This window comes from Lynx canadensis, chromosome C1, assembly GCF_007474595.2.
Source record: "Lynx canadensis isolate LIC74 chromosome C1, mLynCan4.pri.v2, whole genome shotgun sequence".
Lineage (NCBI taxonomy): Eukaryota > Metazoa > Chordata > Mammalia > Carnivora > Felidae > Lynx > Lynx canadensis.
In genome coordinates, this window is record NC_044310.1 from 92,936,860 (window position 1) to 92,964,023 (window position 27,164).

Here is a 27,164-nt window from a genome sequence, read left to right on the forward strand (position 1 = left end):
CTCTATTAACAAATTTTAAATTTTTCTTTATTTCAGAACTGTCTTTATGTACAGACATCATAAAAAAATGCACATACACTGGAGATTTTCCAAGGAACAGGAGCTGGAAATAAAAGTTAAAAGCATTTAAGAGAACTGAAATTGTCCCAGAGAAGTTCTGAGGATCATGCTTCTTTAAATGTCCTTGATAACCTCTTCAAGTTCTTCCTTTGTGAACATGTGGAAATTCTGGCCGGGCTGCACCGTGGCTAACTGGAAAGAAAGCAGAGAAGGGTTAATGAGCTGGGCTCGATTACCCTGCTGATAGCACTAGCATGGTCAGGAGAAGCTGTGTTAGTGATGCAGCTGTTCATTAGGAACTAAGGGATCTGCTATCCAAGGGATATCCTTTCCAGCCACAGGTTCCTAAAATAGCTCTCTGACTCCCAAATAAAAATTCTTATTGACCAAGTTTTCTATTTTGAGGTTAACAGACCACATAGCAGTTAACCAAATGCCTGGTGTCATTGTCATTTCTTGACACTACTTCAACAAGGATCAGAAAAGCAGCAGCAAATTACTTGGGGTCAGTACTTTTTCCTTAGAAATATATGAAAAGTGTGTTTACACACTTGGAAGTGAAGCTTGTGTGACCTTTGCTTCCTGGCCACCCTGTGTTTTAATTTTTATCGGTAAAATGGGGATAACAATAGCACCTAATTCATACAGAAGTTGTGAAGATGTGTTAATCTGTGTAAAGTGCTTACAACACTGCCTAGAACATTATAATAAGCACCAAATAATTACCAATTATTATTAGGTATATTATTTTCTTTAAAATTTTTCATAATGCAACTTAACAACAAAGTCTGTTTTAAGTTCATTATTTTGAGAGACAAAGAGAAGAGAGAGAGAGAGCGCATGTGCACATGTGTATGCTCACAAGTAGAGGAGGGACAGAGATAGAGAGAGAGAGACAGAGGTACAGAGCCAGACATTAGGCTCGATCTCATGAACCATGAGATCATGACCTGAGCCGAGATCAAAAGTCGGACGCTCAACCTACTGAGCCACCCAGGTGCCCCTGTTTTGTTTTTTAAAAGGACTAGCCATGAAAATAAAAGGATTCCATTAGCACCAACACAGGAAATCAGTTGAGACTGACAAATATTAGTTATAAATAGCAGTCCAGATAGAATCTATTTAAACAATAAAATACGAGGGTCAGAAGACAGTTTCAAATTTAACTAAAACTACCAAGTTTTCTATCACCTCTGCTGATAACATAGTCCCATGTTTTGGGGGCCAATACTGAGCAATAGGTGCCATTTGACATTTGCCTAAAAAGCGGTTGTGTTGGTTTTAAATTTCCTCCTATTGCCTTTTTCTTTAGACTTTACAGTTAAACATACTAGGGTATTTTTGGTAATATTCATTACTGATATTTAACATAATCTGAAACTTCCAGAAATAGCATAATCCAATTACATGATGTTTATTATTTGCCGCTTCACCTACAGGAAAAACACAAAAAGACTACTAACATTTTAAAACACCTGAAGATCTGATCTGGGAACAGACCTAAAAAAAAAAATGTTCTCTCAACAAAGCCTGCAGTCTCCACTAGATTCTCCCAACAAAAGATCTATCCAATTACACAAAATGTCAGAACACATATTTATAAAATACATGTTAAACATTATCATTCATGTCCATATAGACCATGGGCTCTATTCCAAGGAAATTAAAATAATGTTATTACTACATCTTTCAAGGACGTGAGGACAGAGACACAAGGTCAATAAAGCAGAGAAGAGTGAGGGCCTACAGAATTTTTTTGTCAAGTTGCTCAGAGCTCATAGGCTAGTCTTCCCAAACCATTTCAGGGGCTAAAAACAGAAACCGGGAAAGCTCTGAATAGAAAAGTCTGATAGAATCTGGCTGTAAATTGGTGCTAATAAGACTAAACCCAAATACTGCCTTTAGGAAGGTACTCACTCATCACTAGATGAGTAAAAATAACCCCTTGCATTTGCATCATGATAAACTTATTTACATAGGGAATATGAAAGATACTCTTCTATTTATCTTATTCTTTCAAAAAGCTCTGAGACAGGTGAAACATTTTCTTTCATTAATTCAATTAATAATTAATTATTAAGCACTTATGTACTAGTTATAATTGTACTAGGCATTAGGGATCCAAAGATAAAGAAAATCTCTTTTATTTACTAAGGGTGCTGGACACCAAATGCTTTTAATGCCAGGTGTTATAAGAGAGCTGAGCATATGTAGAGGCACAAAGGAGTGATCTAGGGGGAGTCAAGAAAGGTTTCAAAGAGAAGCAACTTTTGAGTTGTGTCACAACTCAAAAATGGGTCACACAGTGGAGAACCAGAAGAGCAGATGGAATGTGCACATGTATAAAGCATGCAACAAGAGGATATATTTGCAAAATGAAGTAATTCTGAATGGCTAGAGCAGAGACTGCATATGGGAGGAGATAAAACGGGAGGCGAAGTAGGAAAGACAGTATACTATAGTGGTTAAAAGTACAGGACCCCAGGAGGCACCTGAGTAGCTCAGTCGGTTAAGCGTCTGACTTCAGTTCAGGTCGTGATCTCACAGCTCGTGGGTTTGAGCCCCGCATCAGGCTCTCTGCTGTCAGCACAGAGCCTGCTTCAGATTCTCTGTCCACCCCCACCTCTATCCCTCCTCCACTCTCTTGAAAACAAGTAAACATTTAAAAAATTAAGAAAAAAAAAGAAGTACAGGGCACAGGAGCGCCTGGGTGGCTCAGTCAGTTAAGCATTTGACTTCAGCTCAAGTCAGGTCAGAATTAGCATAATCCAATTATATGATGTTTATTATTTGCCGCTTCACCTACAGGAAAAACACAAAAAGACTACTAACATTTTAAAACACCTGAAGATCTGATCTGGGAACAGACTTAAAAAAAATGTTCTCTCAACAAAGAGAGAACCCATGTTCACGATTCATGGGTTTGAGCCCTGAGCGGGCCTCTGCACTGGCAGCTCAGAGCCTATAGCCTGCTTCAGATTCTGTGTCTCTCTCTGTCTCTGCCCCTCCCTCACTTGTGTTCTCTCTCTCTCTCAAAAATAAATAAATTAAAAAAAAGAAAAAGTACTGGATCCCAATCACAGCTGAGTTCAAATTTTGACTCCATCATTTACCACTGTTATTTTGAGCAAGGTCCTACCCTCTCAAAGCTTCAGTTTCCTCTTTTGTAAAATGGAAATAGGAATACCAGTCTGAGAGAGGTACTGTGAGGATTAAAAGAAACAATTGCATGCAAAATGCTTAGCAAGGTCCCTAACAGATTAAACATATGACTTAAGAACAGTAAATTATCATACCATGAAAGAAGTTTGGGATTTATCTTATAGACGGGAGTCAGAAAAGATTTCTTTTTCAATTTTTTAATGTTTATTTTTTGAGAGAGACAGAGCATGAGAGTGGGGAGAAGGGCAGAGAGAGAGGGAAACACAGAATCTGAAGCAGGCTCCCAGCTCTGAACTATCAGCACAGAGCCCAACATCGGGCTCGAACTGAAGGACCACGAGACCATGACCTGAGATGAAGTCGGATGCTTAACCGACTGAACCACCCAGGTGCCCCCAGAAAAGATGTTTTCAAGTGGAGAACAATCAAGACTAGATATGTAATTTAGAAAATCAACCTCAGTAAGCACAATGAAGGAAATGGAATGAAATGAAAGATGGCAAGGCTAGAGGCAGGAAGACTAGTTAGGAAACCTCTGAAAGGATACAAGGCAAGAGAAAATTGAGTGCCTGAACAAAAGAAGGCACTGGAAGTAGGGATGGAGAGGAGGCACTGATATGACAATTATTTACAAGGGGGCAAAGACAGTGAAGGGAACAATTCAGTGAAGGGAACAAAAAGGGAAGCCGAAGTCTTCTAGGTTTCTACTGTGAATGACAGGTATACATACCGGTAGCATCATCAACTAGGATTAGAAGGGCAGGAAGATGAAATGGTTTTCAGGAAAGATAATGTTTCGTTTTAGAATTGTCAAAAATTTGGGGCACCTGGGTGGCTCAGTCGGTTGAGCGTCTGACTTCAGCTCAGGTCATGATCTCACGGTCCGTGAGTTCGAGCCCCACGTCGGGGTCTGTGCCGACAGCTCAGAGCCTGGAGCCTGCCTCAGATTCTGTGTCTCCCTCCCTCTCTGCCCCTCCCCTGCTCATGCTGTCTCTCTCTGTCTCAAAGCAAAAACATTAAAAAAAAATTTATAGAATTGTCAAAAATTTGAGGAGTCTGCTTCAGAAAAGTCAGATAATAGGTTTAAAAAGTGACCATGAAATCTGACAAACTGGAGTTAACTTAGCAAAATAAGGAAAGTCCCAGGGAAATATTAAGAACACTAACAAATGGTAGCAATTGAGGAATAAATGAGGGGAGAAGCAGTGAGGACAATGGATATAGGTTCTCTTGGGAAAAGACCTAGTAATGAAGATTACAAAAAAGGATGAATGGAATAGCGCCCAGCAATAACATGTAACAGACTGATACACACGAGATGAATTTCAAAAATCATTATGCTGAGTGAAAGAAGTTAGACACAAAAGAGCACATACTGTGTGACCCATTTATATGAAATTCTAGAATATGAAAGACAAATCTATAACAACAAAAAGCAGATCAGTGGGAAGGAACGAACTAAAAACGGGCATGAGGAGACTTTTTGGGATGGTAGAAATGTTCTACACCTTAATTGTGGTAGCAGATTATACATTTGTCAAAATTCACTGAACTGTATACTTAAAATAGGTACATTTTACAGTATGTACACTATATCTCAACAAAGTGGATTTTTTTTTTAAGACAGGATACTAGGTAGAAGGAGGAGTTAACAAAGGTGTGATTTGTTTTGTTTTTCTAAAAAAAGATGCAGCTTGGAAATTTTCCTTTTTTGTAGAGAAGGACAGGCTGGTGATCCAAGGGACAACTGGTAGAGCAGGGGCCCCCAAATGCCTGACTTTCTCAGATTGACCATCAAAATCACCCAAGGAGATTTCAAAAGTACAGATTTCTGGACTTCATTTCCAAAGACTGATGGACAGTCAGATTTGGAAACTATCAGAGTACTGGTGGAGTAAACTGTCTTAGACAAGTGAAAGTGACCTTTTTTAATGCAAAAATAACTAAGTCAGGGAGTAATATAGTTAACGATAGAGCATGGGGGCTCCTGGGTGGCTCAGTTGGTCAAGCATCTGACTTCAGCTTAGGTCATGATCTCACAGTTCGTGCATTCTAGCCCCACATCGGGCTCTGTGCTGACAGCACAGATGGAGCCTGCTTGGGATTCTTTCTCCCTCTCTGTGTCCCTCCCCCACTCACGCTGTCTCTCAAAAATAAACATTAAAAAAACAATGAGAGAGCATGACTGAGACACATCTGATGCTCTTTTCAAAGCAATATTGAAACTGAATGAGCTAAAAATCTATGCAGTTTCAACTGAACCAAGCAGACCTCAGAACCTGCATTGTGAAATCAGCAGAGCTATCTCTGAATTACTCTGAGGTAGGAAGAAGGGGGTAGTTTTGGCAGAAATGCCAAGACCCGCGGTGCCTGGGTGGCTCAGATGGTAGAATGTCCGACTCTTGATCTCGGCTCAAGTCGTGATCTCACGATTTGTGAGACAGAGCCCTGTATCAGGCTCTGCATCGACAGCAAAGAGCCTGCTTGAGATTCTCTCTCTCCCTCTTTCTCTGTCCCTCATCCACTTGCTCTCAAAATAAATAAATAAACATTAAAAAAAAAAAAGAAGAAGAAGAAGAAGACGAAAGAGGAAGAAGAAGAAAAGAAATGGCAAGACCCTATCTCATTCAGTACCAAACACCCCCAAAGTACCAGAAAGGAACTGACAAACTCCCTCCTAAGGGTCAGACCGGGAGTATCACTGTTACTAAGAAAGTGTAAAAATAGTATTTATGTAGTAAGTTTTTCCATTTCTATTCCAAACTCCTCTTCTCCCTGTTACTGCTCAAGAAGTAACCCCTCTGTCCCCCCACCTCCTCTCTCCAATTCCACCCACGCTTTCCCAACTTTAGGCCAGCCCCTTGTTTTGGCATTCAAGTTTGTCCCTTTCACTGCAGCCTGTGGAAGCTGGCTGGCTCTAAAGGCAAGACATTTGTCAGCCCTTAACCAGCCATCCTTCACCAGGGATTAACCGAAACATACATTTTCTCAATGCACACTGAGTACAGCTGACATAATTCTGGTAAGCGCTGATTGGTTTAATTACTGATTTGTGATTGCAGACACAGTTGCCTTTAAAAAATTTTTTAATTGAAATATAATATTATGACCACTATCTTGACCTTTTTTTCCCCTTCTTTTACTTGAGAGACAGAGAGAGACAGAGAGCGAGCAAGCAGGGGAGAGGAGCAGAGAGAATCTTAAGCAGGCTCCACACTCAGCACAGAACCTGACACAGGGCTCGATCCCATGACCCTGGGATTGTGACCTGAGCTGAAACCAAGAGCCAGACGCTCCACCGACTGAGCCACCCAGGCACCCTGTACCCTTTTTTTTTTCCAGCTTTTCCCCCTTGTTTTTAATGTTTGTTTGTTTGTTTGTTTGTTTATTTATTTATTTATTTATTTTGAGAGATAGAGACAGATCATGAGTGGGGGGGGAAGGGCAGAGAAACGGAGACACAGAATCTGAAGCAGGTTCCAGGCTCTGAGCTGTCAGCACAGAGCCCAACACGGAGCCCGAACCCACAAACTGTGAGATCATGACCTGAGCTGAAGTCATACCCTCAACTGACTGAACCACCCAGGTGCCACCCCTCCATCCTAACTTGTGATAACAATCTGGTAAATCGAGCCTCCGCTAGTTTTTTTTTTTCCATTAGTATTTTAATGTAGCCCAGCAGTCCTTTTGCTTATCCCAGCCTTCCCTTTTCCCTGTCCATAAGGACTCTTCCAAGTAGATCCCACTTGCCTTAACTCTACTGTTGAATTCACCCACTCTCAGCAGATGATCTAACATTCACCAGGGAAATACAGGACCTCTCTCTCAATTCACCTGCAAACCTACTCTATCTTTTTACTCACCATTATCTCCTTTTCTCCCATCTACTCTTAGCATCCTAAATAAGGGCAGTCAGAATCTGGTCCACAACTCTCTGGTATCATCTCTTGCCACCTCACTCACTACCTTACATATATCTTGCACCCCAGCATCCAGAAAACCCTCAAATTCTCCTTTACATACAATGTTATTTTATATCTTTGAGCCTTTGCACATGGCTGTTCGCTCTTCCTGGAGTACCCTTCTCTTCCTTTCTCCAGCATCACCTCTTCCAGGCGACTTTCCTAATGTCCTAGGATAAGTTAACATGTTTTGGGGACAGTCCATTCTTATTACTATTATAGAAGTATTGGAGCTTCAAAGGATAGCAATAACTTCTTAAGGGCTGAGCATACAAAATGTGATTATCTCCATGGGAGATATGGGAGCTATGATATCTGAATAAAAAACACCACAAGAGAAAAATACCTCTATATTAGTTGCATTCAGCTTCTCCTCCATTACTTGTTTGAGGATGATGAGTGAAGACTTGATGGCTTCTTTCAGTGTCATAGACTTGAAACAAAAAGGGTAAGAAGAGTAGCCATTATGTAATTCCTCCTTCCTTCAAAGATTTCCCCTATCTCCCTGAATGATGTAGCAAATATTACTAAATCAAGCAGCTTAGTAAGTACAGTGCATTACCAGGTATCTCTACAATTCAAGTAAACAGTAAATAAGTAGAATACATTTATTCAAAGTTTCAAGTCTTATTTTGAACCAGATCAAAGTCACCAACTTTCATATTAAGTGATCTTTGAAGAAGTGGAAAGGGCTACACTTCTCTAGTTATCCTCTTTTAATACAGAAACAAGATAATATTGGGAATATCCTATGATTCACAACTCCCAAATGATCTAAAAAGGTAGCCCACTGGTTTAGTAAACCTGCTCTTGTAGTACCGTGTTTTGAACCCATGAACCCAATTTCTTCCACACATAAAATCAATACTATCAGGGGTAGAGGGGAGTAGACATCTCTGTGTGAACCAGTAAGTAAGATAGCCTTCAACTACAACAAGTTACCCAAAGCCAAGTCTTCCCATCCTACAAGATAAAAAATGCCAAATGTCTACTTGCTTCTAGAGCCAGACTAGGAAATATATCTGTTAAGTAAATCTTTCAAGATAAAGGGTAAACAAACTGAGGTCATCTATACCATGGTACAGCACTCAGCATTAACTACTGATATGTGCAAAAATACGAATGGATCCTAAAAACAGCATTATTGAACAAAAAAGGCAAATGCAAAATATAAACTGTATGACTGCATTTATAGAAAGGACAAGAACAGACAAAACTAATCTACAGTGGTAAACATGGTTGAAAGGGAGAAAGTGAGTGAATGGAGAGGAAATAAGCATTTCAGGGAGTGATGGAAGTGTTCTCCATCTTGTTTTAGGTGGTGGTCAAAAGGGTGTGTACTCCTAGAACTCCTAGAACTGAACACTTAAGGTCTTCCCATTTTATGTAAATTATACCTTGATTTATAAAATAATAATAAAAGTTGTGACAGTACTCAATTACCTTGTGGTAAACTTCTTGCAAGGAGCTCTGGGCACCCTCTGAAGCAGAGCCAATTGCTCGAGCATCACACTGTACAAAGGTCCCAGATGGGTCCATATGAAACCTGCAAAACCCCCCAAAAGAAGGGGGTTACAAATGCTTAAGAGTGGTGGCATTTTATGTAACAAGTATCTCACTAAAGAATATAAATGCTTGGCCCTGCAGTGGAAACTCCACTGAAATACTGAGGTACAGGTCCAAAAGATGTTATATGCCTAGAGAAACCAGATTTTTTTTTTTTTAAGTTTATTTAAGTAATGTCTATACCCAATGTGGGGCTCAACTCACAACCCAGAGATCAAAATTCACATGCAAAGTCACATGCAGCTATAGAAACCAGATCTTTTATTTTATTTTTAAAGTTTATTTATTTTAAGATAGCAAGTATGCACGAGCCAGGGAGGGGCAGAGAGAGAGGTGAGAATATCCCAAGCAGGCTCCATGCTAAGTATGGAGCCCAATGCAGGACTTAATCCCAGGACACTGCACCATGACCTGGGCTAAAATCAAGAGTTGGATGCTCAACCAACTGAGCTACCCAGGAACCTGAAACCAGATCTTTTAAAAAGTGTTTAAGAAAATTAATTCATTCCTCAGAGATTTAGAAGTATAGAAGATATAAATATGGCACTTGTGTATGCCTATCTAAATAATATTTGAGGAAAAGGAACAAATCAGCATTCTAAAGCAAAGCTCTAAAACACACCCTGACTATAGTAACAAAGTTGCTTTTAATTCTTTCCAGAATCAGCAGTGGTTCCAACAGGGAAGTTCTTCACAGAATGCTTGTCTTTGTATAAACAGCACAGAATCACTGAACTTTAGAGTTAGAAGCCCTTCATTTTTTATAATTCTACAATAATCCTCTCAGTTTAGACAACCAGTCCCCATCCCAAATTAAAATAATTCTACAAAAAAAGAAACAGGAAAAAATGGCAAATTCTTACAGCTGGGGTCCTTTCTCATCAACTCCTCCAAATAACAGTGCTACTCCAAAAGGACGAGACTAGAACCAAAAAACAAGAGGTATTAAGATAAACAAATGGCTACTGAAGCAGGAGGTAAGAGGGGCTGGGAAAGGTATGTTCAGAGGACAAATGTCCTAAGTCCCTTAGAAGGAAACTTGCCACAAACACCACACTCACCATGGCACCTGGATCTGCATCTTCTTCTCCAAACTGCAGAGCTAGATTGGACACAGCCTGAGTCACACTCTCCACGGTCATTGTCTCATTGTAGGTGAACCAATGGTTCTAGAAAAAGAGCAAAATGTGGTCTAACTTTTAAATAAGAAAAGCATTAAAGCAGTCCACCATCTCACTACATACATCCCTGTGGACTATGGTTGCAAACCGAAGGCTCAGCTCCAGTGTTTTTTTCTTAACACTGAACTTGAATGCTTGGGCCTACATGAGAGGAAGAGAAATAGCTCTAGAAAGAAACTGTGATCAAAGTACCCTAAGCATTAATGACGGACTAGAGGATTATTCCCTTGAAAAACAGAGTTAGCCCTTCACAGCACTAAGCTTAGTCTTTTCACAAAGTGAATGCTAACAGCTAAGTGCCACTTTCCCTCAAAGAGCCTACCTTATCATTGTGTTGGTGTTTAAATTAAATGACTTACTCTTACATAAGTACTGACAGCAAAGTTGAAAATAAGTGCAAAAAGTTTTATCAATCAGGAATTTTTTTCTTACTGGTCTTTTCTCGAAGCAGCAGGTACTCAATTAAAGAAAAAAACAAAATCAGCATTCTTGACCTGGTACATAACATTACTCACCATAGGAGAGCTGTTACTTGCAAGCCCAGCACCAAAGGCAGTTGGGGTATAATGTCCTTTAGCTATGTCCACTTCCTGCTATGGTGCTCCCACAGTTAATTAGGGAACAGAATGTAGTGCAATGCTTGCTTTATTTAAGGCAAATCAAAAAGAAGCAAGAGACTGTCAGCACTATTTACCAGGGCTTCCTTAAAGCTGCAATGGTTGGATGGCTAGACTCCAAGCCTCAACAAGTTATTAACTAGGTGGTCTATCCAAAATCACTCCTAAGAGCTACAGCTGATATTAACACAGATAACCTGCAATACAGCCCAGGCAGCTACATCATTAAACAAGGAACTCAAGCATCAAGGTAAAAAGGAGAGATGATGCTAATTTTACCTGTGTCTCCACTCTGGCTTTATCAATTAAAGTCTTAGCATCAGCAATTAGCCCACTCATGGCACAACCTGCAATGTAAAAGCAATAGTGACCCAGGGGCCAAATCCTAGCAGAACTCTTTCATCCACTCAAGAAATACTGAAACACTGGAATGGAACCATGGCGGCCATACGCAATCCCATAGCAATACACCCAAGAGGTTAGATGGGAAATTATTTGATTATACTGAACACAAGTATAATTATACTACAAATAAATAAAACCATCTGCAATAACTCAGAAGTCCAGTATTAAGATAGAAGACAGGCAAGAACAGCCAAACAAGCATGAATTTTCACATATTACATCCTTAAGCATTCCTTTAGCATTCTCGTAGACCACAATACACTTTCAAACTAAGCGAACACTAACATCCCAACAGAAGAAATAAGGAAAAAAATAACCATGTCACTATGAGCTATAGAAGGCCCCAGGATAAAATCAAAAGCTTTTTCACCTCCCTGACCAAATACAAACCAATTAGTTTAGAAAGAAAGTTTGCCTGATGGTCCAAGATGCCAACGTTATAGCTGTTACTTTATATGCCATAACTTGAAATCTGTATTTCCAGCTTAAGCCTTACTACCACATTTCAAACCTATGAAGCCAATGACTCCCTTAATATATCTACTTGGACATACCACCAACTCAAATCAAGTTCTTTCTTCCTTCTAGACTCTTTGGCCCTCACAACCAATCAGATCCCAAATTCTATCAATCTCCATCTGATTAACCTGTCCAGCATTAATCCTTACATTGTCCATTCTCTGTCCACTGCCTTGGTTAAATCCCTCATTGTTTCTATTTGGATTAAAGGAAATTTCTTTCCAGGTCTCCCTACCTCCAGTCTCAGGCCCCTTCACTCTACCTGCAACCTTGTTATGAGAATTGTCTTTCTAAAAGACTAATCTGGGGGCACCTGGGTGGCTCAGTTGGTTAAGCATCTGACTCTTGGTTTAGGCTCAGGTCATGATCTCACGGTTCATGGGGTCAAGCCCCATATCAGGCTCCTTGCTAACAGTGCAGAGCCTGCTTGAGATTCTCTCTTTCTCCCTCTCTCTCTGCCCCACCCCTGCTCATACTCTCTCTCTCTCAAAATCTGATGATATTACCCCAAAGCTTAAAATCTTTCCCATCAAGTTGAAGCTCTTGCTAGCATGGTAAAAAGATTTCTACTGTCTGACCCAAGACTTATTTCTTGCTATAGTCCACCTGCCAGTCATACCAAACTTCTTGTGCTAGGGTATTCCCTATTTTACACCACTAAGGGTTTGCTCATTTCTATTCCCTCTGACCGGAGTGCTCTCCCTTCCTATACCCACACACTTGTTCACTTAGTGACCATTTCCTCATCTTTTAGAATTCAACTCAGCTCAAGCATTGCTTTATGGAATCTTTTTCTGAAAGTCCCACTACCACTGGTTCCAGACGAAACTAATGATTTCCTCTTTTGTACCCCTACTGAGCACATACTACAGCCTCTCTTAACACCTACGTCACTCAACTGCATTTACTTATTTACATGTCCACCTCCACTATCAGACTGTATGCTTCTGAAACATAAGGACTATGTCTCATTTTTCTCTGTATCCCTGGTGACTAGCATAGGTCTGACACATGGTAGGCTCTCAATTTGCTGAATGAAGTGACACTGATCTATCTCCAGACACACAACTTGGGATTAAGTAGACAAAATGTTCTTATCTTAAAAGACTAAATCTCAGGTTCTACATCTGAAAGATACTGTCAAGCTCCTGGAGTCACCATGGCATTGGTTCTGAGGCCTTCAGGCAACTAATTATTTTACCAATATTCCACTAATTAGATGACTAAATGGTTAAGAAAATTTCAACAGTCAACTAAAATGCAGAACTACTCACCCTGTAATGCTACAATGATGCCAGAAGCTAAGGCAGGGAAATTATAACAGAGACCAAAACAAAACAAAAACGAGTGCTGGGGTGTGGGGGATATAGGGGAAGACAGGGAGTAAAAAGATAAATCTGAAAACAGAGGAAGAAGACTGATCTGCTCAAAATCTATTATTCTCATGCTCTCTGAACCTTAGTCACTCTAAAGACCTTTAAGAATTCCTCTTTCTAGTGGACACTCTAGTTTTCCACATGATCCTCTGCTCCAGATGGCTTCCTACTAGGGCTAACATTATGCAACACTGAAGACCCAGCCATTATAGGGAGCTGGCCTATGATTCACCTTTACATATTTCGACAACCATCACATTCGCCAAGTCTAAATTTGAAGGAGAAAGGAACTTCTGGAAGTAGGCTGAGCCCTACAATTGCTTCCCACTCCTATATTATGCACACTGGCTTACTGCCTGGAAAACAGTAGCTAATAAGGGGATAAGATGTTCATCTAATGAACCTCCTGTGGAACACCAAAGAAGACTAATTAATCCAAGCCAGATCCTATAAAACAACTTCCCCTTACTCCTTACCTATGTGAGCATCAATCTCTACAATTTTCTCAATGCTGCTAGGCTCCATTAGTGGGGAGGTAATTCTCTTCTCCACAGCTAGGCACACACCCTCTGATGTCTGAATCCCAATGGCTGTAGAACCAAGCTAAAAAGAAACGTGTTATAGTTATCATGTACAGGTCAAAGAACAGTCTCACATACTCACCAGGAATCTCTCTGAATACTGCACAAGACAGAAGCTTCAATTAGCCATACCAAGTATTCAGAGAGTATAAACAGCACCCTAATAAGTAATGTGTTATTCCTGTCAATGGCAGGAACACTTGATTTACAGATTTTGTTCTTCTAAAGGGAAAAGTCCAATGAAGTCTTGAAAACATCTGGAAAATGATCAACTCTAATGCCAATATTTTGGAGAGGGGTAGATTCTAAGGTTCTAAACATCAACGGGCAAAAAAGTAATAAAACTAGAATGTTTTTCTTTTCACCTCTGTTCTCTTGACCTGTCCCCAAAGGTAGTATTTCTCAAATCTACATGACCTCCAGAAAAGTAGTGTACATTAAAAAAAGGAAAAAGGTACCTGGGTGGCCCAGTGGGTTGAGCGTCCAACTCTTGATTTTGGCTTAGGTCATATCTCACAGTTTGTAAGATAGAGCCCTGTGCCAGGCTCCGTGCTGCCAGCACGGAGCCTGCCTGGGATTTTTTCTCTCCCTCTCCCTCAAAATAAATAAACAAACAGACAAACAAAAGAAGAAACAAAAACACCACCACAAACATAATTATTAACTTAATCTTTTGAGGTCACTAGCAGTTTACAATATAGCTTAATTTCATCTCCCCATCTCCAGGGCACCATTCTAGTCACCGATCCCTCTATGTCTGTTTCTTTATCTGCAAGATGGGGGTAATAAAACATCAAGAAAGTAAATATATTAATACATAAAATGCTTAAAATGGTGCCTGGCACATAATAAATGAGTAACAAAATTAGTCATTCTTCTTATATGCCTAGACTTCAACATCCTCTTACTTAGGTTCCCCATCTTAATCTCTCTCTTAATGTATATTTCATGTTATAGCCTAACTGATCTAATAAAATGCTATTTTAATTATACTTCTTCTCTGAAGAACTAACATCTCCCTATATTGCCTGTCACATAAAATCCAAATAAGCTTCCAAAGCCCTCAAAACCTAATCTCACTTTTCATTTCAAACTTTATTACTCATTATTCTCCAACAAAATCTACCAGGTATAGCCCAACCCATTTTCTCATGCCATATTATTTATCCCTTAACTCACAAACCATGAGATCATGACCTGAGCTGAAATCAAGAGTTGGACGCTTAACTGACTGAGCCACCCAGGTGCCCCTGAATTACCATTATTATTTAGTTAGTTCCACAAAGCAATGCCTGCCAGTGCAAGCATCAGACTCCTGGAACCTGTTATTGTAAAGGAGTCCAAGGAATTTCATGAATCATTATGCATAACATGCTTAACATGACTGCAGACTGCATAATCACGTCTCATACATAAGTGAATTATTTTTCAAATGCATAAAGTTGTGACTTTATTTACAAATGTTTTTAAATGTATATACCAGCTTTTTTTTTTTTAATATATATGCATAACTACAGGAGAGGACCGTTAAAGAATTTTATGTAAAAAATGGGCATTCATACTTCTAGGTAAAGGTATAGACTGAACACACACATTAGCTCTACTCCTTCCCCTAGCCTCATAATAGTACAAAATTAAAGGATGGCAGGGTCAGGGGATAGGGGGCGATGCACAAATATACTAGCACAAAGAGAATGGGCAAAGACACAGCAACAAAATTTCTAGGAAAGAAGACAGGTTAGTGATAATTTACTTAGTAGACCTGAGAAATCTGAACCCTAAACCAGTAGTAAAGAAAATCAAGAAACAATCTGATTTACATTATAGGATCCCAACATTATAGGATCCTCTGGAAATAGAAACAAAGGAGCTAAAAATCACAAAATCAGTTCAGTGTTACCTAAGAAACAGATTTCCAGATCCCCTCCCCTAGGCTATAAAGCTAGATGACAGCTCCCACCCCCACTCCTATAGAAAACTCTGGAAAGGGTAAAACAGACAGTGGTCTTTGGATTGGGGGACACTAAGCACAGTCAAAGGCAGGAGTACCAGAGTGAAAACAGGGGATTAAGACTGACTAGCTGAAGGTTAAGAACTTCAGCCTTCTTTCCCCATTCAGCTCTCTGAAGCTAGTAGCTGAAACACCCTTCAGGCATGAAATGAGAAGGGGCAGTTTTCTCTAGAACAGTTTTCAAACATTTTGGACAAAATCGACATTAAGAAATATATCTTATATCAGGATCAAAACATACTAACATACACAAATAAATACAATAGAAACAACGTGGGAAAAAAACACAATGAAACACCAATAGTATCAACATGGCATTCTGATATCTACTGTTCTATTCCACTCAAAAAGAAATGCTACCTTGACCCACTAAATTGATTTCAATGCTCACTAATTGGTCAAGACCTGTAGCTTAAAAAACATAGATCTAAAGAATCTAACCAATTCAATAAAAAAAAAAATTGAAAGAAAAGTTAAAAAAAAAATCCTTAAAGAATATATTTCATCCATAAAACAAAAATATGACACTAATAAGAAAAAGGAAAAAATAAAGGAGCTTAGAAATTGAAAAAGCAGTATGCCCAGAGAACTAGTCCAGAATTGGAACAGGTCAGAAGCTCAAAGAGATTTTTAAGAATCTTTACTGGATACCTAATGTCTTGGAAATTTTGAGAAGATACATATAACCTAGAGAGACTTTGGGGATTATTTATGACATGTATACATTAAATTAAGCAAATTTTTAAAAAAGAAGAGCTCTTAACTCCAGGAAAATATTGTGCAGAAATGGAAAAATGGCTCAGCTGTGAATACATTTATTTACATAGTCATATGACTATAAGTGTTGACTAATGATCTCACAAAAGTATATATTGAGTGAATTGCTGTACCTCCACCCCAGGAGGAAAGCGTGTGTGTGTGTCCATGTGTGTGATTGGGGCAAAAATCTTCATTGTCCATAATGTAAAGTCTGTGGATAATATCTAAACAAAAACAAAATTTTTCCCCCCACTTCTGCTGGCTGTCTGCTTCTGTGCTAGAAATATGGAAGCAAATGCCAAGAAAATTATCAGCTAAAAGATCTTAAAGTGTTGCATTTGGGAAGCTGAAGATAGAGGGGGCAGTCCTCAGGGATTGCTGTTTTTGTTACAAGGTTGATATAATTATTTTATCTTTTGATTCTAAAACTACATGCAGGTATGCCTTAAGAATAAAAATGTAAAAGTCAGAAAATATTACTAGAGAATTTAATTTGGCACTTAGTTGTTCTCTAGTTGTTTTATGTATAGTACATTGCTCTTAAATCTCCAACTGAACAGAGCAGGACAGACTTTATATCTACTTTTTTTTTTTATGTTTATTTATTTTTGAGAGAGAGAGACAGAGCGTGCGCACAAGTGGGGAAGGGGAAGAGAGGGAGACACAAAATCTGAAGCAGGCTCCAGGCTCTGAGCTGTCAGCACAGAGCCTGATGTGGGGCTTGAACTCACAAGCCGTGAGATCATGACCTGAGCCAAAGTTGTACACTTAATAGAGCCACCCAGACACCCCCTTTATATCTACTTTTAAATTTTATCTGGCAGACTTGTTCTCAACCAGGGGCCATTTTATCCTCCAGGGGACATGTATCTGGAGGACAAAGTCTAGAGACAGTTTTGGTTGTCACAGTTAGAAGTGTGAGTGCTACTAGCATCTAATCCCGCTGAACACTCTACCATGCACAGGATGGTCTCTCAACAAAGAATTATCCAGTCCAAAATGTCAATAGTCCCTGGGTACTATAACTATTTTGTGGATGAAGGATTTTCATATTATAAGAATTCACAGCCTGTTCAGTTTGGCCTCCAACTTAAATAACTTCCTAAGTTTCCACTCCAAAAAAAAGATTAATATTTTCAAGACAGACTAAGTAATAAAATGTACCAAAATCAAGGGAATTTTCTTTTGAACACTTACATTTACCCCAGATATTTCAGTATTACAATTCTGCCTAAAGTCCACCCCACCCCTTGGTGGGGACTGAGGAAAGGAAGTGAGGGAACATTTGAAGACTCTACCTAATATTTCTTTAGTATAACTCATAGTAACCAATGTCCACATGCTCAGTTTAATATGGTAATTTTGACACTGCCACAGATTATCCTTCCTTCCCCCAAAAAACCTACTCCAAAGGCATTTTTTCCCCACTTCTGCTGGCTGTCTTTCACCCATGCCATCCATACCATACCTCCAAATGACAACTTATACTTGCCATTCTTAGTTGTTTCTCCAGCTCCTTTCATGCTACTGAATACTTATGGTTATCAAATTGCTTTCTCATTGACAACTCATAAGTTGCCAAGGCGACAACCAGGTTGTTTAAATACCAAAGAGCCTGAATTTTCACATGGGTTAAGTCACATCTATTAAAGGGTCACATGGCTATTTCTATCTTAGCCCAACCTAGGGTAGACATCACATGGTCTCTAATTATCTTTAAGCAATCTGAAAATTACTAGCAGTAAGAAGCTTAAAGAAGAACCCCCCCCAAAACTGAGGATTATTCTTGGCTTGGATAGGACTATTATCTTTAAATGCCACAGCTTGAAATCGTCATAGTCTTCACAATTCATAATAACGTATGGTTTCAATACAGGGCAAAGGTGATCAGAAACAGGCACTTGTAGCTGGCCCACCACTTTCTGTCCCACCATCTATCATAGTGCATCCACCTTTACTTCTATGTCTTCAACTAATCACAGTCTCTTTTGCCCTTTTCTAGATTCTCATATAATAGTTTTCTATAATACACTCTTTTTATAACAGGTAACTTAGAAACACAGTAGCTCTCTTCAATTATTTGAAGAACTGTTTTTGGAAAAGGTTTAAACATCCTGTGTGGTTCAAGGACAAAACTAGGGACAACTAAGGAAACTTCAAAGAAGCTAGACTTTGATTTATTTATTTTACAGTTTATTTATTTATTTTGAGAGAGAGAGAGAGAGAGAGAATGGAGAGGCAGAGAAAGAGGGAGAGAGAGAATCCCAATCAGGCTACATGCTATCAGTGCAGAGCCTGACACAGAGCTTGATCCAACTAACTATGAGATCATGACCTGAGCCGATACCAACTGAGCCACTCAAGCACCCCAGGAAGCTAGACTTTTGATTCAATACAAGGATAAATTTCTAAACCATTATGAATTGTTTTCTAACAGAATGAGCTATCTAGTGAGAAAATATTCTATCACTAGGACTATACAAACAGAGGTTATTTAGGGATGTAGAGGTGACTGAAGCACAGAGTAATGGGTTCATCTAGATCACTGATTCTCAATCCTTGATAGATATTAGAATCACTGAAGGAGCCCTTAAAAATACTGATGCCTGGACCTTCCTTGGATAACCTAAATCAGAACTTAGATTATCCGTAATTCAACAAATGCAGATCCCATGTGATAACTAACTTTAAGTATAGATAGCTCGCTTACTGATTTTGTTAATACTGGTTTGGGGGCGCCTGGGTGGCTCAGCTGGTTGAGCGACCAACTTTGGCTCAGGTCATGATCTCGTGGTTTGTGAGTTCGAGCCCCGAGTCAGGCTCTGTGCTGACAGCTCAGAGCCGGGAGCCTGCTTCAGATTCTGTGTCTCCCCCTCTCTCTGCCCCTCCCCTGCTCATGCTCTGTCTCTCTCTCTCAATAATAAATAAACGTTAAAAAAAAAAAAAAAAGAAAAAGAAAAATACTGGTTTGAACTATTTGATTTTGTTACATTACAGGACACATCTCTTATTCAGTCCTGAAAGTGTCCAGTACAAATCCACAATTTTACGAATACAGGTGATGAGTTAAACAATTTTTCAAAGTATCTTCCAGATGCTAAGTCTAGACCTCTATATCCCTCTCTTTATAGCCAAGAGGATTATGAACACAAACATGTCCCTTCAGCCCCACTGAGAAAAAGATACTTACATAATTACGAAGCATTTATCTGTTCAAAAGGCTTCAGGAATAGGATTGAAATTGATATTAAAACGGTTAGTGGTTGGGTAAAGGGAGATACAGAATATTTTCTAAACAAATAGCTAAAACATGGGGCGCCTGGGTGGCTAAGTTGGTTAAGCTTCCGACTCCGGCTCAGGTCATGATCTCACGGTTCTGTGAGTTGGAGCCCCACGTCAGGCTCTTTGCTAACAGCTCAGAGCCTGGAGCCTGCTTCAGATTCTACACCTCCCTCTCTCTCTCAAAAATAAAATAAAAACATTAAAAAAAAAAAAAGGGAGATAGCTAAAACACATTTACTCCAAATGTTCTGCCAGCAATGCAGTAGGTTGCCATGAAATTTCAAAAACTTGCTACTTGATACTATACCTTGATAGCTTCAATGGCATATTCCACTTGAAATAATCTTCCTTCAGGAGAAAAAGTATTCACACCCCTATAATTTAAAAAAAGCATTAAAGATTGTCAGAAAAAGTGTAGAGAAACAAAACTCAAGTTCCTTGACATCTAGCTCAAATAGCTACAAGATATGCATGTTGTCATTATTCTCCTTTGCCCAAAACAATCTGTAGCTATTGTTTTGTACATTAACAGCTTTTCAAGAAAATGGAACTTATGTATGGAACACTTCTGTGCTACTCTCAGAGACTTCAAACTGATCAAATGAGAGCAAGGGGCTTTCTACCTCAACTCTGAACCAAACTGAATTCCCTCAGTAAATTCAAGCCCCCAAAACTACCTGGCAATTCCCAATATGCTTTTATCCTTCTCCCCTTCACATTACGTGCATTTAATGTCAATATCATACTTTTCAGTAAAAGTCAGTTACAGGTACATTTCTCTATTTATTTGTATGAATTAGTATTGCTATCTTAACAGACCGAGATCTGGCTTGTTCCTAAAGCCTAAGCTAGTTTATTCATTACATACATATTTACACCAATTACACACTAGACTTCTTTTTCTTTCTAAAACACCTTCCCACCTTTTCTTGTTCCATTCTGTTGGAAATTCCTATGGAGAAGAGGCATCAATCATGGTCTTAGCTATAAAAGTCTTCTGCACACAATGGACACTTCAAAAATACTTGAACAAATGAATGAAAGTAGTTATGATCCTTGGCTGATAGAGTTTGGATTTGATAACATGTAACATGATATATAACACAGTGTTTTCAAATTTGTTTTATCAAAAACTCTTTCTTCAAAAAAAAAAAAAAAAAGTGTATGTATCCCCGAAATACAAAACAGGTAATAATAATACAAGTTGACATTTACTGCATATCTACTATATACCTGGCATTGTTATAAACCTTTAAATTATTTAATTCACTTAATCCTCAAAATAGTCCTATGAAGTAACATTTAAAGACAGATAGTATTTCACAGATGTGAAAGTTGACAAAGAGGTTGAGTAATATGCCCAAAGTTAGTCAGCATGTAAGAGGCAGAGGTGGAATTAGGATTTAGGCAATGTGACTGCAGAGACCTATCTTTGAATTGTTTCACTATACTGCCTCTGGGAATTATTACTCTGGGCTAAATCAGGAGTGAAAGGAGAATCTCACCATCCCAGAATCCTCCTGGCCCCAGAGGTAATATCCCAGAGGTCATTAAAAAAGTTCAGAACTCTAGGAACAATTTTTAAAAATCACTGAGTGAAAAGTCTGAGGACAGAAGACTGAAATTAAGTTCTAGTTCTGCCACTTAGTAGCTTTAATTCCCTCAAATGAAAAACAAAAAACAAAACCTATCGTACATCACAAGATAATTAATATTGAATTGCAGAGTATGAAAGAATTTTGTGATAAAGTACCATGTGAATACAGTATTTTCACCTTAATTCAGGCACTTCATCCTAGTATAGTATTAATTACTACATCCTTATATGGGCTCTGCTCTTGGCTGTCTTCTCAAACTTCACTGTTTCTTTGGGTTATTTCGTTTACATCAAGCACCAACTACTCTCAAACCTCTATTACCGGTCTGACCTCTTCCCTGATTAATTTAATGAATCCTGAGCATTTTCACTTGGATATCCCATTAGCACCGAACACTCAATATCTTCCAATCTGAAATATCTCTTTAAATCCAGCCATCCTTGCAAAATCAGTTCCATCTCCTGTCATTCCTATTTCATTTTTATTTTAAAACACCTGCAATCTCTCAGTTCCCCAAGCTAGAAAGTTCTGAATGATCTGACTCATTTCTCCCCATCTTCTCCCACATTAATCATATACCAAGTCACATCAATTCCTCCCACATGGTAACTCAACACCCTTCTTTCATTCTCAACGACCTCATTACCTTTCACCTAACTTTGTAAGCCTTCTAACTGGTATTGACTCACTCTTTCTTCTGCTCCTGTCAAACAATCTCTGCAAAACACAATTATGTAACTTCTTCAAATAAAAATTAATAGTACATGGTTGCCTAAATAGTGACCCAAACTCCAGGGGCGCCTGGGTGGCTCAGTGGGTTGAGTGTCCGACTTCAGCTCAGGTCATGATCTCACGGTCTGTGAGTTCGAGCCCCGGGTCGGGCTCTGTGCTGACAGCTTGGAGCCTGGAGCGTGCTTCGGATTCTCTGTCTCCCTCTCTCTGTGCCCCTCCCCTGCTCATGCTCTAACTCTCTGTCTCAAAAATAAATAAAAACACTTTAAAATTTTTGAAAAAAAATAGTGACCCAAACTCCTTCACTACAAAAAAAATCCATCCAACATCTAGCACCATCCTGTTTTCCCCATAGTTCACCACTCCCATACATGTATCAAATGTACCACACAGAAAAGAATGTTCCCAAACAGGCAGTTTCCCCCCTGCCCCTCCTTTGTTCATCCTATATTCTCTGCCTCCAACCTACTGACACTTAGTCCATATTTATTAAAATCTTCCTCTTTCTCAAGACTCAGTTTAAATATCAGCTCCTTTTTAAAGTTTTCAATGACCCCCTAATATTGAATGCAACCTCTCTTAACAAACTTTCTATAGTACTTGACTTGAATTTCTCTAATGACATGAAACCACTTCTGACTTGCACTATGTTTTTTAAATAGCTCTTTAAAAGGCAAGCTCCCATTTAAGAGCAAGAATCTTGATTTTGTTCACTGCTGTATGGCCAGTAACTAGAATAGTGTCTTGTACACAGCAAGCATGCAAGTATATTAGCTAAGTGAATTTAAAAAGGCTGTATTTTAGGCATTCTTGGGAGGATATAAACATGAATAACATATAGCACTCATTGAAGATGTTAAGTAAATGATCACAGAACCTTAATAAAGACTTTCTAATAAGAATAATAATGTCTATCATACACCCCCTAACTCAAAATTCTATCACCCAAGGAGGATTTTTTTTTTTAATGCTCTGGAAAATAAATACCAAGTCATTTTACAGGACAGTACAAAAAGCTGTCAGTTTTAAAACTTCACATATATATATTCCGAGTCAGTAAAAGCATAAAAAAAGTGGGAGTTCCAAGTGATAAAACTTTTGACAGGATCAACATACACTTGACAAGAAATGCAGCTTCTAAAGACCTAGTAGAAAGAAAACATCCGCCTTTCCTGGCTAAACAAACAAACAAAAAACCCCAAAAACATCTTTGCAGCTATGTGAAAAATCTAACCTACCCAAACAGAAACTGAAAGTAACAATGTCTAGAGAATTGTCTATGTACAATTTTACTCAGCATTTCCAAGCCCTGAAAAATATTTTTTTTCTTTTAATGAATACAACAATCTCACAACCTTAATTTTAAAAACAGATCTGGCCTTAACACACACACAAACTAAATCGCTTTAAGCTTCTCAAAAAGTCCGAAAAGTCTAGGTCTAGTGGAATCAGCGTGATGAGGAAACTCTTAAGAACCACTCTAAATCCCAGTTCCTATAAAATCAGACTCCACACTCCATCCGGGCATAGCTGAGAATACTTTCAGACTTTTGCAGAAACTATACATACCAGCATGCCTTCCTACATTTCAACCAAAGGAAAGGTTACTCTACTTCCACAACTAAGAAACGGAAAACGAGGTTGTTCCCCTAGAAGGAAGGGGGAGCTGAAATTATGAGAGCCATTAAAGAATCTCTAGTAGCTTTTTTTTTTTTTTTTCAGGCAACACGTTCACATTTTTTAAAAAGGCAGTCATACTCAGCACGAAAGATGAACGGAGGAGGGGTTGACCCCTGGACTTCTCCGGGTTAAAGGTCGGAGTCGCGGCCCCTCGGCCTTCTCCCCCAAGCACAAAGCGGAGCTTCTCCCTTCCGCACCGAGTTGGGACCCAGCAGTGACTCAGCGGTAGCACCTGGCGCGAGTCTAGCTTGGGGAATCACTGCAGGCGGCTGGGGAGGACAAGAGATCCCCAGGCCGGGCCAGCCTCGGGTTCCTGGGGCGCCCCATGACACGGCAGAACCCAGGCCGTGGCCGGGCCCCAGTCCTGCCCACTCACAACCCCGACCCCACTTTCTCCCGACGCACAGACCTGTCGTACTCAGACCGGGTGAGGAACATGGCGAGGGCAGGAAAAGCTGGCAGCAGCTACGTGGGGTTTCTGAGGGCCAACACGAGTCCAACAGCACCCAACTCACCCACACCACCACAAAATTGAGGCCCTGCTTCCAACTGCGCGTGCGCAGGCGACCCCTTCAGCCCGCCCGTCAGTGCCTGTTTCCTATTGGTTGGTTGTAGTTCCCGCCAAGGTGATTGGGCCAAAGTGCCTCCCTGCCAGGCCGCGGTTGGTTCCAGGGACCTCCGGCCCAGGGCCGTCCTTCCGCTTTAAATCTTGGCGTGGTTGCTAGGGGCGCTCCGAGCCCTAGGCATGTGGGGAGATTCTTCTCTTGGAGAAGGTGTGAACCCGCCCCAAGATTGGCAGTTGGGAGAACTTGTACGGAGGAGTTGATAGGCTCCTTGTACAATAATCCCCGCCGGAGTAAATTGGTCCGGTTTTTCTCCACGCCCTCCACCAGCCCCGCCTTTCGCGGGATTCCCCGCGCTTCCGGCTCTGGCTCAGTCTTCCAGGCGCTGCGCGTAGAGCTCCGGGACTCGCCGTGGGCGGTGACTGGGTGCGCTGCGGTGGGAACGAGTGGGCGCCTTGGGCGGGTCCGTTTGCCTCAGCCCACCCTACCGTGGTTCGTTTCAGAAAAGTTTGGTGGGCTTCAGTCAGTGGGAAAAGACTCCAAGTTTCCTTCTGGTCAAGGTAATTTTACCAGCATTTCCTTCCATTCCTTGCCCTCCCGGCTGCCCCCACCCCACACTTCCCAGTACAGGTTTTAGAGCAGGTAATGCCTTGGATCTGAGATTCGTATTGCTCTCTGCTTTTTCTGTTATTCGTGAAGAATTTAGCTGACGGTGCCGCCTTTGTGTGCTTTGTGCTTCGCTTCCCTAAAGGTAAAAGGGCAACGTCACAACTTCATAGAAAGGCTGTAAAATGAATTATTTGTTCAAGAAAGATAGCCAAGTAAGAAGTCATCTGATGGGCAGTATATGACAGAGAGAAATGCCAGGGTTCTGTTTCCAGTTAATATGATACCACTGGTCAAGTCTCCTTCAGGCCCCGTATTTCTCAAGTAAAGTTCATGTTTGGCTGTAGGTTAGATTTGTAAATGAGGCATTTCAGTTGAGGGGGAGGCGGTATGTAGAAATATGCCTTTGGGGTATGGGCTCTGTTTTTCCTCTCATTTATTTCCTGCCTTCATAAATTCAACAAGAATATCGTTTTGTGGTCCCTAGCCAGTCAGATGTTTGACACTTATAAAACAGAAGTTCCAAGTAGCAATCCTCAGCAATCTGTTAGATTGCTGTGAAAAGAACAATATCCTCTAGGTTTCTGGTCAACTATTGTGGCCTTTCTGTTGAAAAAGTGTTGTTAAATTCACTGTGCCTACTCTTTCAAAGTTCTTTTGAAATTAATATATAGTAACTATTTATATACCTACATAGGTATTACCTATAAACCTATATAGGTACTTGAGCATGATAATATTTCCTGAACACTCAGGGATGCAAGGTGTCCTACTGATATCAGATATGGCAGTGACTGCCCCACAAAGTCACTTGAATGTGGAATCTCCTCTGGGTAAATGTGTTTGTGCCCTATATATCATAAATGAAGGGGAGCCGGTAGATGATGGTGGGTAATAAGGGAAATCTTGTTTTCTCCAAGAAAATGGATCGTCATGGCATTAAAAATCCAGCACCTAGTATAGTTTCTTGCCCATAGTCAATTCAATAAATGTATCATCAAATGTTGAACCAAGTGTTCCTCTGAGAAAAATGATAAAGGAGCCAAAGAAGACAAAAAAGAAATGTACTAAAGCATGAGAGAATGAGCTACATTCAGAAACTGAGTAAGGTATCTAAACATATTGGAGAGCTAGGCACATTGGTCCTGGAACAAAATGAACTGTAGCAGAATAGTCCCTGGTGGACTGCAGATACTACCCAAATAAAGAAACCAGTAAGAACTGATCCCCAAAATCAATTCTTTACATACCTGTAATTACCTAATTTGTAAATATTTCTGACTGCACATAAACTAGAAATTACTGCTTTAAAAAAAGACACCCAAAAGTATGTATAACTGTCCCCATGACTTATAAAAAGAGATATAGAAGAAAAGAGTCGGGAATTGTTTCAGAAACTAAAACCATAAAAGAGAGCACCTTGTACTTTGGTGGCAGCAAAAGCAGGGAACTGGCATCTGGACAGCTAGTGTGATGCTATAGACACTGGCTTAAAATAATTTTAAAAGCCTCATGGTATCTCTTTGAAAGAAATAAAATGAGAGTTTATCTATTTAAGAGTAAAGTAATTGAGGATAAACAAAATGTAGTATGTACATACGACAAAATATTATTTTAGCCTTAAAAAGGAATGAAACTCGGGGCACCTAGGTGGCTCAGTCAATTAAGGGTCCAACTGCTGCTCAGGTCATGATCTCGCAGCTTATGGGTTCAAGCCCTGTGTAGGACTCTGTGCTGACAGCTCAGAGCCTGGAGCCTGTTTCAGATTCTGTGTCTCCGTCTCTCCCTCTCTCTTTCTCTCTCTCTCTCTTTCTCTACAGGATTATTGGTGATCGTCTCCCATGCTCAGTCTCAGGCTGCAGCATTTGGCAGAAATCAGTGATTTTTCAGAACGTTGGAAGGTGCCCACAACTGGCACTAGTGTTTTTTGTCACTTCAGAGCACCTATGGAGAGTCCTTTGCTTTCCATACAAGAGTAAGCTTAGGAATGCTTTGTTTTATTGTAGGTCAGGCTGCCTGCAGATATGGACCCTTTCCTCTGCTGCCTTATTGCCAGTTACATTAAATACAGTATATGGCAAGAGTTTATTAATCTGTACTATAGTCAACATCCATGCGAGCATATATAATGGCCTCCATGCAGAAAAAAATAGGCAATAAGAAGGAGATGATTATGGTGGAAGTTAAGAAGGAAATCATGGAGAAGTATGAACGAGGTATGCGAGTGGCTGAAATTCCAAGATTTTATAAGAAGCCTATGTTTGCATCTTGTCTGCAGAGGAGGAAGAGAAAAAGGCAGAGGAAACCCTCACTTCAAATGAGATTAGAGAAATGTGTAAAATGTGGGAAACTGCAAAATTTTGTAGAAAAGCACCACCCAAAAAAGGCTGTAGCAGTGTGAGCAATGAATCTGTTTAATGACAATGCGATGTCACATTTCCACGAAATCCTCAAAAGGAGGCAAAAGCAAGTGTCATTGGATAAGTTCCTTGTTAAAGTTGCAT

At 39.9% G+C, this 27,164-nt stretch overlaps 1 protein-coding gene across 1 annotated transcript; it reads right to left on the reverse strand.

The window, feature by feature from the left end:
• PSMA5 (proteasome 20S subunit alpha 5) lies at positions 1–24,053 on the reverse strand. The gene is made up of 9 exons (XM_030325249.1): positions 23,901–24,053; positions 19,789–19,855; positions 13,325–13,451; positions 10,828–10,895; positions 9,812–9,919; positions 9,614–9,672; positions 8,628–8,730; positions 7,531–7,617; positions 1–252 (listed from the first exon to the last, which is right to left on the reverse strand). The coding sequence occupies exons 1-9, from the start codon at positions 23,927–23,929 to the stop codon at positions 175–177; spliced, it is 726 nt and encodes a 241-aa protein (XP_030181109.1). The 5' UTR covers positions 23,930–24,053; the 3' UTR covers positions 1–174.
• Positions 24,054–27,164: the final 3,111 nt, after the last annotated feature.